General features: G+C 41.1%; 1 protein-coding gene across 2 annotated transcripts in view; it reads right to left on the reverse strand.

Moving 5' to 3' along the window:
- Nucleotides 1-15,041, reverse strand: part of Map3k20 (mitogen-activated protein kinase kinase kinase 20) — a 172,359-nt gene that overhangs the window by 19,744 nt on the left and 137,574 nt on the right. For both annotated transcript variants that reach the window (XM_076866785.2, XM_076866784.2), the window contains exons 14-16: nucleotides 14,891-15,030; nucleotides 10,024-10,086; nucleotides 8,657-8,749 (exon numbers count right to left, since the gene is read on the reverse strand). In XM_076866785.2, coding sequence (XP_076722900.1) covers nucleotides 8,657-8,749; nucleotides 10,024-10,086; nucleotides 14,891-15,030 — 296 coding nt within the window. The remainder of the gene's footprint in view (nucleotides 1-8,656; nucleotides 8,750-10,023; nucleotides 10,087-14,890; nucleotides 15,031-15,041) is intronic.

Here is a 15,041-nt window from a genome sequence, read left to right on the forward strand (position 1 = left end):
CTCATTTCAGTCCCCACAACTGTGCTGAAAAGAAAGTATTTATGATGGCACAATGAACAGCTGAAAGATTAAATAACATTTGCCTTTTGAAAAGAAAATGACTTCTAGCTAAATGGGCAATTTTTGATTATTCTCAAACAAGCTTAGAGTAGTTGGTTTTTAAAATACAAGAAAGGAAAATGAGTCATTTTTAGGTGAAAGAATCAAATAAAACTTGACACAGTAATGCAAATAACTGATGTTTTATTGCAAAATATGTAAATGCGTTATACCCTTAACAATGGCTCGTGTCTAAGGTCAGGGCAGATCGGTGCCAAGTAGACACCAGTGGAGATAAGGTTGTTATGTTGCCTTTTGGGGGGTTGTTATTGGAGTTATGTATGCAAAAGGGGCTTAGGGATGATATTAAAATAAAGTGAAACAAATCAAGTGAGATACTTTCATAGGATGCATTACACACTTGACTATCAAAAATGGTTCAGATGTTAGTTGACATCTTTGGGAAGAACTGTTTTTTTTAAACTGTATTTGAAATTGGAAGGTACTAGGTATTCATCTTGCAAAAACAAGAATAGTAAGTCTTGCTGTTCATTTGTGAATAACGAAGAATCTACTTGTCTTAGTCTGGGTTTCTTAACTGCTATAGAAGGTGACCTGGCTTACCTAAGTGCTGTTTAATTTTTTTTTTTTTAATACTGGGAAATATGCTGCAAATAAGCTTTTACCCAGGACCCTCAAAATGTAAAAACAGCTGTTCTATCTACTGAGTTCTTTTTCCACCTCCATTACTCTAGGGGTGATGATAAGAAACATGGTTTTTGAAAAAGCCCTGGTCTAGGTAGCAGGCACTGCTTACCAACTGGGCTATTCTCAGTTCCAATTCAGATGTCCAGGATTGAAATAGTTGTCACACATCCTTGATTTCCCAACATAGTGCTTGTAATTCTACTTCAAATAATTTGTCCCTTTTATAGTCAATTATTCTCAAGACCTAATTTTTGGTTTAGAAAACACAAGTCACTATGAGTACAGAGGTTTTCTCTGCACAACTTATAGTGATCTTCAGAGGCTTTTGAAAACCTACTTCTAAAAGCAAAGAGCTCCTCTCTCAGTTTCAACACCTGTGCCTGTCATCATGGAATTATCAATGAGGACATTTTCTTCATTTTTAAAAGTCAGCCACAAATTTAAATTGTTTTATCTCCGTAAGTTCTAGTTTTACTTTCCACAAACTCAAATCCCAATTTTTGATTATTTTTACAATATGGTCAGTATCAGACAAGGTGATAATATGAGACAACAGTGACCCAAGGAGACCTAAGCCAGCAATGGACTCCATAGGAGACCAGGGTTCTCTTTGAGTTAACTACACTTAGTATAGCTGGAAACCAGCAAAAATGGGTTTGTATTTTTACTCAAGCCTATGTTTTCTCATCTATGCTACATCACTATTCTCACAAGCAGATTTGCACATAGTTTTTCCCAACTTCAAGTTCAATGACATCAGATTGGTAACTTAAAATCAGCCATGGGAATATTTACACCATGGAAATCTGCAAATGATCAGGGCCATTTTCTCCAGTCATTAGACATTCCCTGGCATGCTAACTGTACACATGGCTGTCAATCCGTCCGCAGGCATGCGCTGAGACCTTGCCTAGCTCTGCTCTGGGGCTATAGGTGGCTGTCCAACCCATCTGACAGAGTGCATCACCACACTGTAATTAGAAATCAGCGGTGAGTTATGCAATTGTAAAATTCCGAGCTGCATTGGCTTCTTTGCTGTCAATTAAAACTTGTACTTCTCTTTTCAAAAGACCATTCCACAGAGGTATGATTGACATACAAATAGCAGGTCGTATTTAAGGCAAGCAACTTGATCAACGTGGAGATAACATTTGTGAAAGCATCACCACAATCTAGGCCATTAACCTCCAAAAGTTTTTCCCATTCTCTTATTATTATCATTGTTTTTATCTTTGGGATAAGAACACTTAATAATATGTCTTCTCAGCAAAATCTTAAGCATACAAAACAGTATCCTTAACTATAGGTGATGTGCTGTATAGCTGGTCCTGGAGACTTAACCATCTTGTATAATCCAAGCTTTGTACTCTTTGACTACTACCTCCTTGTTTCTTCTTCCCTAAAACTTGTGTTTTCTTTTTTTTCTTCTTTTCTAGCATTGGAGAGTGAACCCAGAGGCACTCTACCACTGAGCCACAGCTCAGCCAGCTAAGTTGCTGAGGCTGGCCTCAAACCCTACCACTGCAAGCTTACATACTTAGGCACAAAGATATGTGTCTGTGTACATCTGTCCACTGCCTCTCTGCATGACTGATCATGAGAAATGAACTTCCTTACACTGATTTTTTAAATAAACACAACATATATCGAAGTGAAGAAAAGCTCTGCTTTTAGCTGTTCTGAAATTTACAAAAGGTATTGGCTTTATACTTCCTTACAAAATCCTTTTCTTTGTGCCCTGTTATTTTATTCATGTTTATCTATCCATTTACAAAAATTACACAATAGGAAAAAAAGCTCTATTTGACAGTTTTTGATATTTATAGTGCTCTGAGAAAGGGCCTGGAGATTCAATTAAGTTTATTAAATGCAACATTTTACAAGCAATCTAATAAAGACCTGAGAGCACAATACAGTGGGAAGCATTTGTAAAATGCAGCATTTTTAACCTATAGATGAAACGACTGGAGAAGCAGAACTATTGATTGAATTTCTTCTGGCGGCGGGTGGGTGGGGAAGGGGCCAGGTGCTAACAATGAGGAGTTTGGATGGACAAAGAGGGAGAAAGGTAGTAGGGGAAAGTCCTCCCGAGACTACTGTCCATTTTGAGGGGCTTCATCAGTCTGCTTCAACCTATTCAAAACATTCCTCTCATTTTCTCTTCTTGGATCTCTTGACCCCTCAAAACACCCCTCAAAAGGAAATCGGAAGTGGTGGCCATTTGGAAGGGATGGCTTGATGTCAGCAGCAGACCCCTATTTTAGGGCCCACTGTTGGAGAGTGTTGGGAGAGGTGGGGTGCTGTCTCCTTCCACCCTCCTCTTCTCTGGGTTCAGTTCAGACCCACGGGAACTGGGCTGTGTCAGGTTTCCTTTGTCTCACTGGGGACGTGGGGAAATAAGGACTCACCTAGGTCTGACTGTTCAGCACTCACCAGCAATGGAGGTCTCCCGAATAGTTCCTTCCTCTGCTTTTGAATTTTTATGACACAAAGTCTCAAAAAGATCTTGGTGAGAAAACTGCTGGGTGATTTGATAGTTTATCCCTTGGCAATTTGAGAATCAATATTCCTGACTGGCGAGCTGATAAGAGATATAATAATAAACTCTATGCAGCTGAATATTTCAATAAAAAAGGGTGGTTGCTACCCTGGGGAGTGCACAAAGCTGCCTGAAATTCAGAAAGCTGCTTTCCTTTTGTGCCAAGTCAAAGGCTTTAGATTACAAAACACAAGGCGCTTTCCACACAAAACAAAAATTGTGGTAATGTAGTATTATTAACTGACAAAAAAAATATTGATTACCAATGTACCTACTTTGGGGGACGATGGTACTTTCCAGAAAGAGGTGATAACCTTAACCACTTAACACAGTGGTTAAGCCTGGGAACTGGATCTTTCCCTTACCAGGTGGGACACTGGGTGAGGAATTCCACATCTCTGTTTTTCCTCATGAGGAGGCTAATACAGGAATGATGCTCCCCATCATGTTGAGCTCTAATGATGAAAGAATGTTTGCAAAATGCTCACCGCAGTGTCAACCAGAAGTTCAGGTAATAATAATTATCATAGGCACTTCCTGCCCCTCACATGGGACTGAAAATGACCCTATTTCTGCCAGACTGATTGCATAACTTCTAGGCTGCCTCAACATACAATATTATTTAAATGAATAAATAACTTTACTCTCTAGAAACAGATCAATTGAGTAAAACTCATTCTCATTTATTAATTTTTTTTGGCAGTGCTGGGGATGGAACCCAGAATCTCACCCATCCTAGGCAAGTGTGCTACCACTGAGCTACTCCCTAAGTCCCTCACTTATTAATTTAAGTTGCTAGTGAAGTTTTTGTTCAATCGTGTATTTTTGCCACCCGTCAGGTTGTTTCAGAAAAAAAAAAAGAAGTGAAAAAGGGCATCTGATTGTGAGAGAATGCTTGTAGCATGTATGCTTCTGGAGCCTGGTCAGGTCCTGGTTCCCCAGGGGGTACAGCTGTAAAGACTAAGATCATGGACAAGGTATCACTGCAGTGACCCTTGATATCTGAGAGGGCACAGGGCACTCAAATGCTGAAGGCTTTTCAAGATTCTGTGAATCAGCCTTGTTTTGTGCCATGATCCATTTGGTTGTCAAATGAAGTTAAGAAAAATAATCTAGGTTGAATTTTTAGAAGAAAAGGTTGACAGGTCTTATAATGAAAGCATTTCTCCCCTGCATCTATTTGTTTGTGTGTATAATAATCATACTTTCACTGTTTGCTCTTAATAGGCTTAAAGTTGCTAAAACAGCAAACCAATTTTAAGGGGTATTAGCTACCAGTCCTTCTCAAAGGCAAAGGGAAAATGTAGTCACTTTTTTGATGATAAGGTCACTGTCAGGCATTATTCCCAAAGGTTCCTATTAGAACACACCTCTCATTTTATTTGTGAAAGAAAAGGTGATATCAAGCAAATGTCTCTGATCTGCAAACTCAGGTTTGGGAAGAATATCCAAAGCTCCAGCCTACTCTCAGTGCTCATCCTAGTAGTAATGGAGTGGGGTGGATGTGAGGCTCCATCTGTTCTGGGGAGATGGGTACATTACTCAGTTAATTGAGGTTTTGAGGAAGTCTTTTACTTTTTCTTCTTCATCTTCTTTTTTTCTTCTTCTTGTCTTTTTTCTTTTTCTTTCTTTCTTTCATTTTTTTTTTTTTTGGTGGTAGATTCTAACTTTATAGGTCAAAGAAACAGGATTTCCACATAGGGAGTTAGAATTTCAATTCAAAGCACATTTATAAGATAGTATTTTATAATGTGAAGGCACAGGTTGGCATAATTGGGTGATTGCTCTATTCTAGGATTGTTTCATTTCAGTTTGTAGATGGCTTAAATATCTTGGGTCAGGTATGAGAGCTAGCACGTATTTAATACAAAGACAAAAACAAAGTCATACTTTCTGGTCCCAGCTCTGTCCCCACCTCATCCCAGGCTGGCCACACACTTTCTCTTGTTTTTTCTTTCCTAATAAGTGATGACAATACTGTGCCTTGGGCACCTCACATAAATATTAAGGGGACAAAAGGGACACATTTATAAAATACTTCATATCTTTATAAAAATGTTCTCCAAGCATGAGCTTTAAACATTATATTCAGGCAATTATTTTGCAATTGCCCATTAACCTCTTCAAGCTTTGATTCAATACTTATCCCTTCCAAAAAGTTTTTCTGGATTGATCTCACCCATGTCAATGACTTCTTTATACATTTATCACCTTGGCATTGCAATTTTCTTTTCCTCTTTTTTTTTTTTTTCAATGCTAAGGACTGAACCAAGGTTTTTGTACTCATTGGGTTCTATCACTGACCCACACCCCTAACTCAGCTAGTTTACTCTCTCTGTGTGTGTGTGTGTGTGTGTTTGTGTGTGTGTGTGTGTGTGTGTGTATGGAACTAGGGATTGAACCCATGGCTTTGTGCATGTGAGGCAAGCACTCTAACAATTGAATTAAATCCCCAGCCCTCAGCTAGTTTACTTTTGATCTGTTGTGTTATAACACCATCTATCCAGTTGCCCACACTAGACACCTTTGGTATCATCCTGGCTCCTCCCTCTCACACCATCTCCACCTAGTGCCAAGTCTCATCAGTTCCATCCCTGTGCACCCTGGGATACACAGCATTTCCATGATACTGCCATAGCCTCGGTTGCTTATCACATTCCAGTTGCTTTTCTGCACTGCCTATTCATGGATCTTTCTCACTCTGGCCTGGTCCTTCCCAGTTCATCCTCCTCTGTGTTTCGGAGAGATCTTCTTTTTTTTTTTTTTGAATTTTTTAATATTTATTTTTTAGTTTTGGCAGACACAACATCTCTGTTTGTATGTGGTGCTGAGGATCGAACCCGGGCCACATGCATGCCAGGCGAGCGTGCTACCGCTTGAGCCACATCCCCAGCCCTCGAGAGATCTTTAAAAGATAAAAATTGGATCCTGTCTACTCTGTTTAAACACTTCAAACTCCTTTAGCTTAGCTCATAAGATAGTTCTTTTCCACCAGTCCCCCTCTCCAGCCTAAACTCCTATTACACTATTCCCCTGCTCCCTGCCAAGTCTCCCCAGAGGGAGGCGAGTTGTGAGGTCCCATGGAAAGGAGCCCAAGAAGAGTTCCCCACGTTTCCTTGGCTTCACTGTCTAAAAGCCTGCACCCACTGTTCCTTTGCCTTCAACACCCACTCCCTACCTAGCAAATCTTAATGGTTTTCACATTTTAGTTGAAGCATCTACTTTTTTTTTTTTTTAGTGCCAGGGATTGAACCCAGGGGCACTCAACCACTGAACCACATCCCCAGCACTTTTTGTATTTTATGTAGAGACAGGGTCTTGCTCAGTTTCTTAGGGCCTCACTAAGTTGCTGAGGCTGACTTTGAACTTCTGATCCTTCTGCCTCAGGTTCCCAAGCTCTGGGATTACAGGCATGCCCCACAGTGCCCAGCTAGTTTAAGTACCACTTCTATAAGGAGGACTTTAAGACCCCCCGACCCCTCTCCCATCTGTACTAGATGTTCATCCTCTTCATTGTCATCGAGTGGCACTGGAAAGCCTCATCCTTTTGCACTATAACCATTCATTGATCTTGCCTGCTTCTCCCAGCAAGCTGTGCGCTTCTTACAAGTGGGGACTATACTTCTTGACTTTGTATTCTGAGCATGTAGCATTCTGAGTCAGGCACACAGTTGGTCCTTAGTAAACGTCTGCTGCATGAATGAATGAAATTATTACTCTGGATGGGTGACCCAGGAACCACAGAACATGGAAAGTTGTGTAACTTTAGGCTTGTGGATCAACCATGACTCAAGAAGCCTATAGGATAATGATCAAACATAGACCATTGTATTGGTCTCAAATATCACCTATAGCTTCTGATTTTTACTAAAAATGTATTTTTTTAGTTTTCCGTATTAGTAAGTCATTTATTCATTAACTGAAAATACTTTCTTATTTGAGATCTCTATTGACACATCTCTTTCAAGGAAATTTTTCTCCTTTTTGACTGTATACAAACCATAAAAAGGCTTAAACAAAGAGAATTCACAAATTTTAAGTGTTATGGACTTGAAGATATCAACAGACGTAAATTGAAATCTGCACTTTCTACCATCAGATGGACTTGGGGGTGCAGCTACATAATTTCAGGATAGAAGGGCCGTTTACTGTTGTTGGAGAAAGAGGGACTTTTGCTCTCTGGTCCCCTTCTAACTATAGTCTGCTATAACTAAGTCTGCTTCTAACTATAAGAATGAATAGACAGTGACCTGTTCACAGAGGGAAGAGAAATTATTCATATACAAGAAACTTGGATTCAGAGTGGCTCTCCTTCCACCAAGAGTATGGTCAGAAGCATCAGTACCCCTGCAGTGGTGTAGGCAGGACACTCCTTGTCAGGTGTCTAGAAAGGACAGCTATTGAAGGCCCAGGTGAAACTCAACCCTTATAACAACTTCCAGTCTCTCCCAAGAACCAGTTTCTGGACTGGTGTGGCTTTATTGACAAATACCCTCTGGGCCACTGGGCCAGGGCCAGCCCTCCCATGGCAAATGGTTACAGGTATGAAGACTTGCATTGAGACTTCCCTTGGCTCCTTAAGGGAAAAGAACAAGCCGTGCAGTAGCTAAGAGCTTGGGTTCTGGTGACAGAGGCCTGAGTTTGAGTCCTCATTCTGCAAATGATGTCCACGTCCTCTCTGGGCAAGTCATTTAACCTCTCAGGGCCTCAGTTTCCACATTTGCAAAGTGGGGGGAAGTAGCATTTATGCTTCAGTTCTGTACGCTTGGTACATGATAAGAGTTCAAGTAATAGAAGTTATCTTGATTATTTGCTTTTCTGGTCATCTGAAATAACACAAAACTACTGAAATTCTAATTCACATGCTACCTGGACAAATGAGTTTTTTCCAGATTCTAAAAAATGACATGAAGTGAAAACCTGATTGAACGAGTGTTAACCTAATGTCCCGCCACCCTTTTTGGAGCTGATAGTTTGGGTCTCTCTATTATCTAGAATTACATCCTCAGTGTTGTTTTACTCTCAGTGTTATAGAGCTGATTTCCCTCAAGACTCAGAGATCAGGAAGCCGTGATACTGAGTAGAATGAATATCACTTTGGTATCCACCACCTTCCCTTCCCATCCATGCTTTGCTGAGAGTCACCTTGAGAGTTTGGTGGCCTCTTGTAGGATTCTTCACTGACTGAGAAAATAAGCCTCATAGATTGGATTACAGAGGCTGCCAGCAGCCTGTCAGTTTAATTCTATTTTATAAAGTCTATAAGTTACTCAGAATCAAGTTACCAGGTGGCTGGCGGGTGGGAGTTACAGAACAGCAAAAGAGTAAATTAGATTGAAATTCAACCAAAAGATCTGAAATATGATTTACCTGTGGGCCAGTTCCTGGTTTCAAGTGAAAACCAAAAACAAGTTCAAGGTTCACTATTTTTTCCTCATTTTCTTCAGGTTCACCTCCAGAGTCCTAAAACAGAAAACCAAGTCCCATTTATTCTGTGTAGCTTTTTTTTACTTTGACTTCTTATATAAAGCAGATGATTTCTTAGTGCTAGTGTTTTTTGTTTTTTTTTCATTCTAATATACTAGAAAAAGTCTACTTTGGTCATTTTGGATTAAGCTACAAGTTACAATTGCTCAAAGCAAGAGAAATGACAGGCTTTAGGAACTTTGCCAAGTGACTTATCTACATACTTCAGATTGAATGTCACTATCTTTTTCACAATATATCTTGCAATTCCATCCTAAAATGCATTTTGTGGAGGTGCATTGTGAGACTTCAACTTGAGTGTTTCAAGACATCCAAGATGTGCACAAGTTATTCCCAAAGAGGAATTTTGCAGTTCCTAGAGTATATATGGATGGAGGACCCAAGAACTTGCATATGGAGAACCATGGTAGTTGCTGAATGAGTAGAGGTCTGTGTATTAATTCAAAGTTTTTGCTGACTTTATAACAAAGTATGCCATATGCTTAGATTATGTTCAGAATAATATGTTAAGTACATTAGTACTTAATGTTTTGTTAATATTTTAACTAGTAGAGAATAAGGATACTCCTAATCCTAGGTTTTGTTTTCTTGCAGTCAACTGTGGTCCAAAAGTATTAGATAGAAAATTCCAAAAATTAAAAATTCCTAAGTTTAAATATCTTTTATTCGAGCTTATTGTTATAGTTGTTCTATTTTATTCTTAGTTATTGCTGTTATTTCCAACAATGCCTAATTTATTTTATAACAGGTAAGTACGTATAGGGGAAAATAGTAGATATAGAGTTTGATACTAACTTCAGGTTCAGGCATCCACAAGGGATATTGGAATGTATTACTTGTGGATTAGGGGGACTGTAGCTGTATGAATATTTCACTCAAACAATAACGCCTCCCTTAATGTGGTGACAACCCAGAGTTCTAGTGTGTGAATTCCTTCAGTGATTGACCAGTCGCAGGATGGTCTTCAGAGCAGGTGGGAGGCCACGGTCACCTATAATACTGGCACTTCCATCTCCTAGCCACTCAGGTGAGATGTGTTGTTCTTATCATGAATGTTTTGTTAATATTTTAACTGGCATAGAATAAACCATATATACACATCCTAGTCTACAAAGGGCCTTTTGTTGGACAGATATGATTAAATTTAACTTCAAACATCAGTTTCCGACATTGGCAAATTTAGGTGTGGATGTGGCAGGTGCATATGTCAATAAAAGTTGCACACTTTCAGTAAGAAAAAAAAAACTTACCTTAATTAGTGGTGGGAAGTGAAAAAAGTTCAGATAATCATGTGTTAGTTTCTCAATGGCCGACTATAAAAAAAAAATACATGATTTCATTAATGGCTGAATAACACCAAGAGAGGATTAAATTATTGGTCCCATATAAAAGCATCCTTTATTTTATAGTTCATAAAATATCTTGGGGATGTAAATATCTATCATTTATGGAGCACATATCTGATTGTCCAACGTAGGGTAGGCAGTTATAATTATTTAAAGGAACAGAAAGACTTTAAAGATGTCAAACTTCAGACTACGCATTAAATAAAAACCATTCTTCAAGCACTGTTATTGTGTGACAAATTAATGTCCTAGTGTATAAAGTGCAGTTATCATTCTGCGTAACTGTAGGGAAAACCAAAAAGTGCAGGAATAGAACACCAGAGGCATTCAGAAAGGCTGCAGCCTCACTACAGGGTTTGGTTGCAAGGACTTTCCTCTGCTTAGGGGTCCAGCACACCCCTGGTGAAACACAAAGAAATCTTAAAAGATAGTAGGCTAGTTTAGAGTATGAGTTTTTGACACTCATTAGAAAATATATACTTTTTCTGTAAACTGATCATGTAGGGGAAAAAGAAGTACCAATCTGAGAAAAACTGGATGCATTTTTTTTGTCCTAAAGCAAAATGAAATGGCTGACACTTGACAATGTAATGAACATTTACTGGATGTTCAATCTTCTTCCTTTCACCTGACTCCTCCACATCAAGACTTGCACGCTCAGGGGAGAAGGGAGCCCCAGACAGGCTTAGAGGGAGGGCCAAGTGCAGAAAAGGAGAGAGGATATGCTGCTCCAGTTTCCAGTTTCATCACCTACCCTTGGGCAGAGAGACTCTTCAAGAAGGTATACAGTGAGGATTGTGCCTTCCTTAGTGAAAGAGCAGAAAATGAAGGTCACGATCTCACCACCAGGCCGTGTATACTTGTGTGTATGCATGTGCGCGTGTGCATCCACGTGCATACAATAGATGTTCCTGACAAGTATCAGGAGGGCTCATCTAGACTGGAGATGCTCACAGGGCCCCGTCCCCAAAGGCCCAGCTTGAAGCATTATTAATTCTAACTGCCCTAAGAGTATGGTAGCTCCCCTTGGAACAAGTTTCCACGACCTTTTCCCTTCATTTTTCCCTCTCACAGAAGTGTGTCAGAAATACCCATGCTCCAGATGGGTTTAATGGAGCGCCATCTGTTGGCCAAGGCCCCACCGGGAGCCATTCTAATGCAGCCCAGCTGTGGTGGTGAGGTGGCCTTGCATTCCTGACTGTGGAGAATCACCCCTGTGTACTGTTTTTATATGCATGGGCAGACTCACCTAGGCCCAGAGACACCCAGGGAGATCCTCTGGGTCCTGGGGAGGACACTGCTCTTACCCCACCCCATGTGCTGCTTCCCATGAGGGCATTTTCTCCCTGCATGTTAGGTGGCATCTCTGCAGCATGATTAGACCCCTTTGGTCACTGTTTCTATCTCGCAGCTGTTTCAACAGTGGCCTCTGTAACACCATTCTCCACCATTCCCCACTTCCCAGACACACACCCCTTCTTCTCTCTCCTGCCCAGGCTCCTTTGACCCTCCTTGCTACCTGTGGCCTTTAGGCAGGCCCTTGGTCAATCAGACAGACAGCTGCCCAGATGGAAGGGGTCCAGTCTAGATCAGGGGTGTTAAGTGTAGCTGTGCTTTCCTTCTTTCTTTTAGTATTTAAAAAAAAAAAAAAAAAAAAAATATATATATATATATATATATATATTTTAGTTATACACACACAAATATATATATTTTAGTTATACATGGACACAATGTCTTTATTTTGTTTATTTATTCATTTATCAATGGAATTCTATTTTATACCTTTATTTTATTTTTATGTGGTGCTGGGGATCGAACCCAGTGCCTCATGCATGCTAGGCAAGTGCTGTACCACTGAGCCACAACCCTGGCCTTTGTTTATTTATTTTTATGTGGTGCTGAGGATCGAACCCAGTGCCTCACATGTGAAAGGCAAGTGCTGTACCACTGAGCCACAACCCCAGCCCCTATTAGTAATTTTTAATGGTGGAAAATTCATGTACCATAAACTTAGCCATTTAAAAATGTGCCCCCGAGTGGCATTTGTACCTTCATGGTGTTGTGCAACCACTCTCTCTAAAACACATTCCAACACATTTCCATCACCCCAAGGGGACTCTGCACCCACTCAGCAGCCACTGCCCATTCCCCCCATCACTTCCAGCCCCTGGCAGCCATTCATCTGTTTTCTGTGTGTATGGATGCACACAGCCCAGATACTTCACATAAATGGAATACAAATGTGACCTTTCGTCCTGGCTTCCTTCACTGAGCATCAGGTTTCAAGGCTCATCCACCTGTAGCAGGACCCGAACTTCACTGGGCTCCTCCAAGAGCCTGTGAACAGCTCTCTTCCGGGTGCCCCATTCCCTGCCCCTGTTCACAGCCTGCTATCTGACTGTTCCTCTCTAGATTATAACCTCCTCAGTGTTTTTCAAAATCCAGCCTCTCTTTTTTAATCCACTTTAAGACATCCAGAAGTGAAGTTTAAACACATCCATTCTCTCCAGCTCTGGTCAAATTCCAGACCTCCGGCCTAAAGTTGGAAGCAGTCCAGGACCTGGCCTGACCTGCCTTATACTTTGGCCATGATGAGTTCTAGTCCCCGCCCAGGCTCCCACCAGAAAGAGCTGCCCGCTGCCCCTTCTAACACAGCCAATCTGCTCTGCTCCTCTCCGTCTCTTCCCTGTCTCTCTTACCTGCTTCCTCTCTTCCTTTTCCCACTTCTGTCTATATTCCAAATTCTGTTCTTCCTCCAAGATCCAGCTCAAAGCCCCCACTCTGTGACGTTTCCCCTTTCCTCTCCTTTTCTGCTCCTCCCCAGCAATGAATTGCCTCTCTTCTTCCAACTGCTCATAAGAAGTTGCTTGTGCATGTTTTATCTCTCTTCAGGCATATAAATTCCTTAAGGGCAGGATGATTCTCTGACTCTTCACAGGCCAAGTCTTGCAATTAGTAGGCATTCACTGAATTTGTTGAGCAATAAACAGTAAATTTGAACATTACTTGTCTCGATGCTAACAACCAGCATGAATGGGCCACTTTGGTTGTTCTCAGCCAAGTCTGGTAATATTTAAATCACTTGCGGTTTGTTGAGGTATCACGGCTTACCATTCCTTTCCCCTCTAACTAGTACTTAAGGAATACTGGTTCCTTTTAAAAGACAGCAGAAGGGAAGGGGAGGTAGGAACATCTTATTTGGCAGTTGCTACATAGGACAGGGTTTATAAAATTTCTCTTTTGGAACTCTGGAACTTCTCTGTATATTATTGAAATTAATTTTTCCTACTGTAAACATCTAAGCCAGCATAGCTTTTCAGGATGAACTTGGCATACCCAGAGGCCATGACTAAGTTCTTTGCTAGCCTTTGAGATGTTTGTTGATGCATGAGCTTTTTTGCCCATCTTGTAGGAGGGAAATGTCAGAAAGTTCTTGCTTTCTGTCTTATAGATAGTCTCTGGTAGTTTTGTGCCAAGCCATTGTCTGAAGTGTGCCAAGAGACTGTAAGCTGTTTCTTACGTGGATCTGGGTCTGTGAGATGAAGTGAGTGAGTTTTCTTTGGACTTTGTGGTGATTTCTCTAGAAAAGCCAATATGAGTGGCTCCGGGGTAAAGGGAAGTTAGCTGGCATGTTGACAGATTGTGAAGGTGTGGATTTGGATAGGAAGTTGCCTTTTTTCTACTTTTCCTCTTTTATTTGATTTCTGCCCTTTCTAACCCGTGCATAACCCTCCCCCTACCCACATTGCTGGTGAGGGCTCTGGGAAGTAAACTTGATTTTATCCTGGCTAAGATCTCTCTGGAAATTGTCCTCTGATCAATAACATTGCTCACAGGTATCTGCAATTCCTATTAGATTTGAGGAACTAAAAAACACAAACCAAACAAACAAAACTCAACCTGATTCCTAAATGGCAAAAAAGTGACAAAAACAACAATGAAAATAGAGGTTTAGTTTGAAATTATTCAGGACTGAAGTTTTTTGGGAAACATTAGGAATTCTGGAGTTCAGTGGGGCATTAGAATACACATGCGTGGATGTCTATTCCAGGTGACAATTATGAAGAATACAAAAGCAACACACATTCCTATGACTCCAGGTTACCTCTCTGGCTTAGGTTCACTCAGGCCACGCACAAGTTCCAGTCCCAGAGGGACTCCTAATGGATATTTGGCTTCCCCAGCATGAAATGGATTAAGTGGCCTCCTGCCAGTGTGGGTGTGGTGCCATACTGCTTGGCTCACAGGTCCTCAAGAGCTTTCTCCCACACCCAGGCCTTGCCACAGGCAGTGCCTCTCCAGACGTCCTGCCCTATCTTTCACCTGGGGAACACCTACTTGTCTTCAGCCGTCAACTCCTGCAGCAGTCTGGCTGGACACAAAATCACGAGCCACTCCAATAGGAACTCATCATCACTTCTTCACAAAAGCCTCCCTCATCTGGCATTGCTCAGAAGTCATTTCATCATGATTGCACGAAAACTATTCATCTTCCCCACTAGACTAGGAACTTCCTGAGGGCATAGGAGTGATATGAGGGTACACCCAGGTCACACCTGATGTGTGATGGGTTAACTTGTCTGTCGTGGGATTATGAGTGGGGAGGGGAAAGGGGGAGCAGCTGAATATGGACAGATACAACAAGAAGCATTTCAGCTGTAACTCCAGCACTGACTGTTTCTACCCTCAGCTGCTAACACCACCTGCTGCGTGCATAGCAGGTGCTCAGTAAATACTTGTGGATGGGATGTTTTTCCTTGCAACGTACCTTAAAATGAATGATGTGTCCTTTGGAGACGATGCCCATGTCTTTGAAGTCTTCTTCCTCCAGCAGCAGCAGTCGCTTGCCTGTGATGTTGTTTTCCTTGAACAAACTTGCATAGCCACTCATCTCCACTGAAGAGTCACCTGGGGGAAGC

Source organism: Callospermophilus lateralis, chromosome 9, assembly GCF_048772815.1.
Source record: "Callospermophilus lateralis isolate mCalLat2 chromosome 9, mCalLat2.hap1, whole genome shotgun sequence".
Classification (NCBI taxonomy): domain Eukaryota; kingdom Metazoa; phylum Chordata; class Mammalia; order Rodentia; family Sciuridae; genus Callospermophilus; species Callospermophilus lateralis.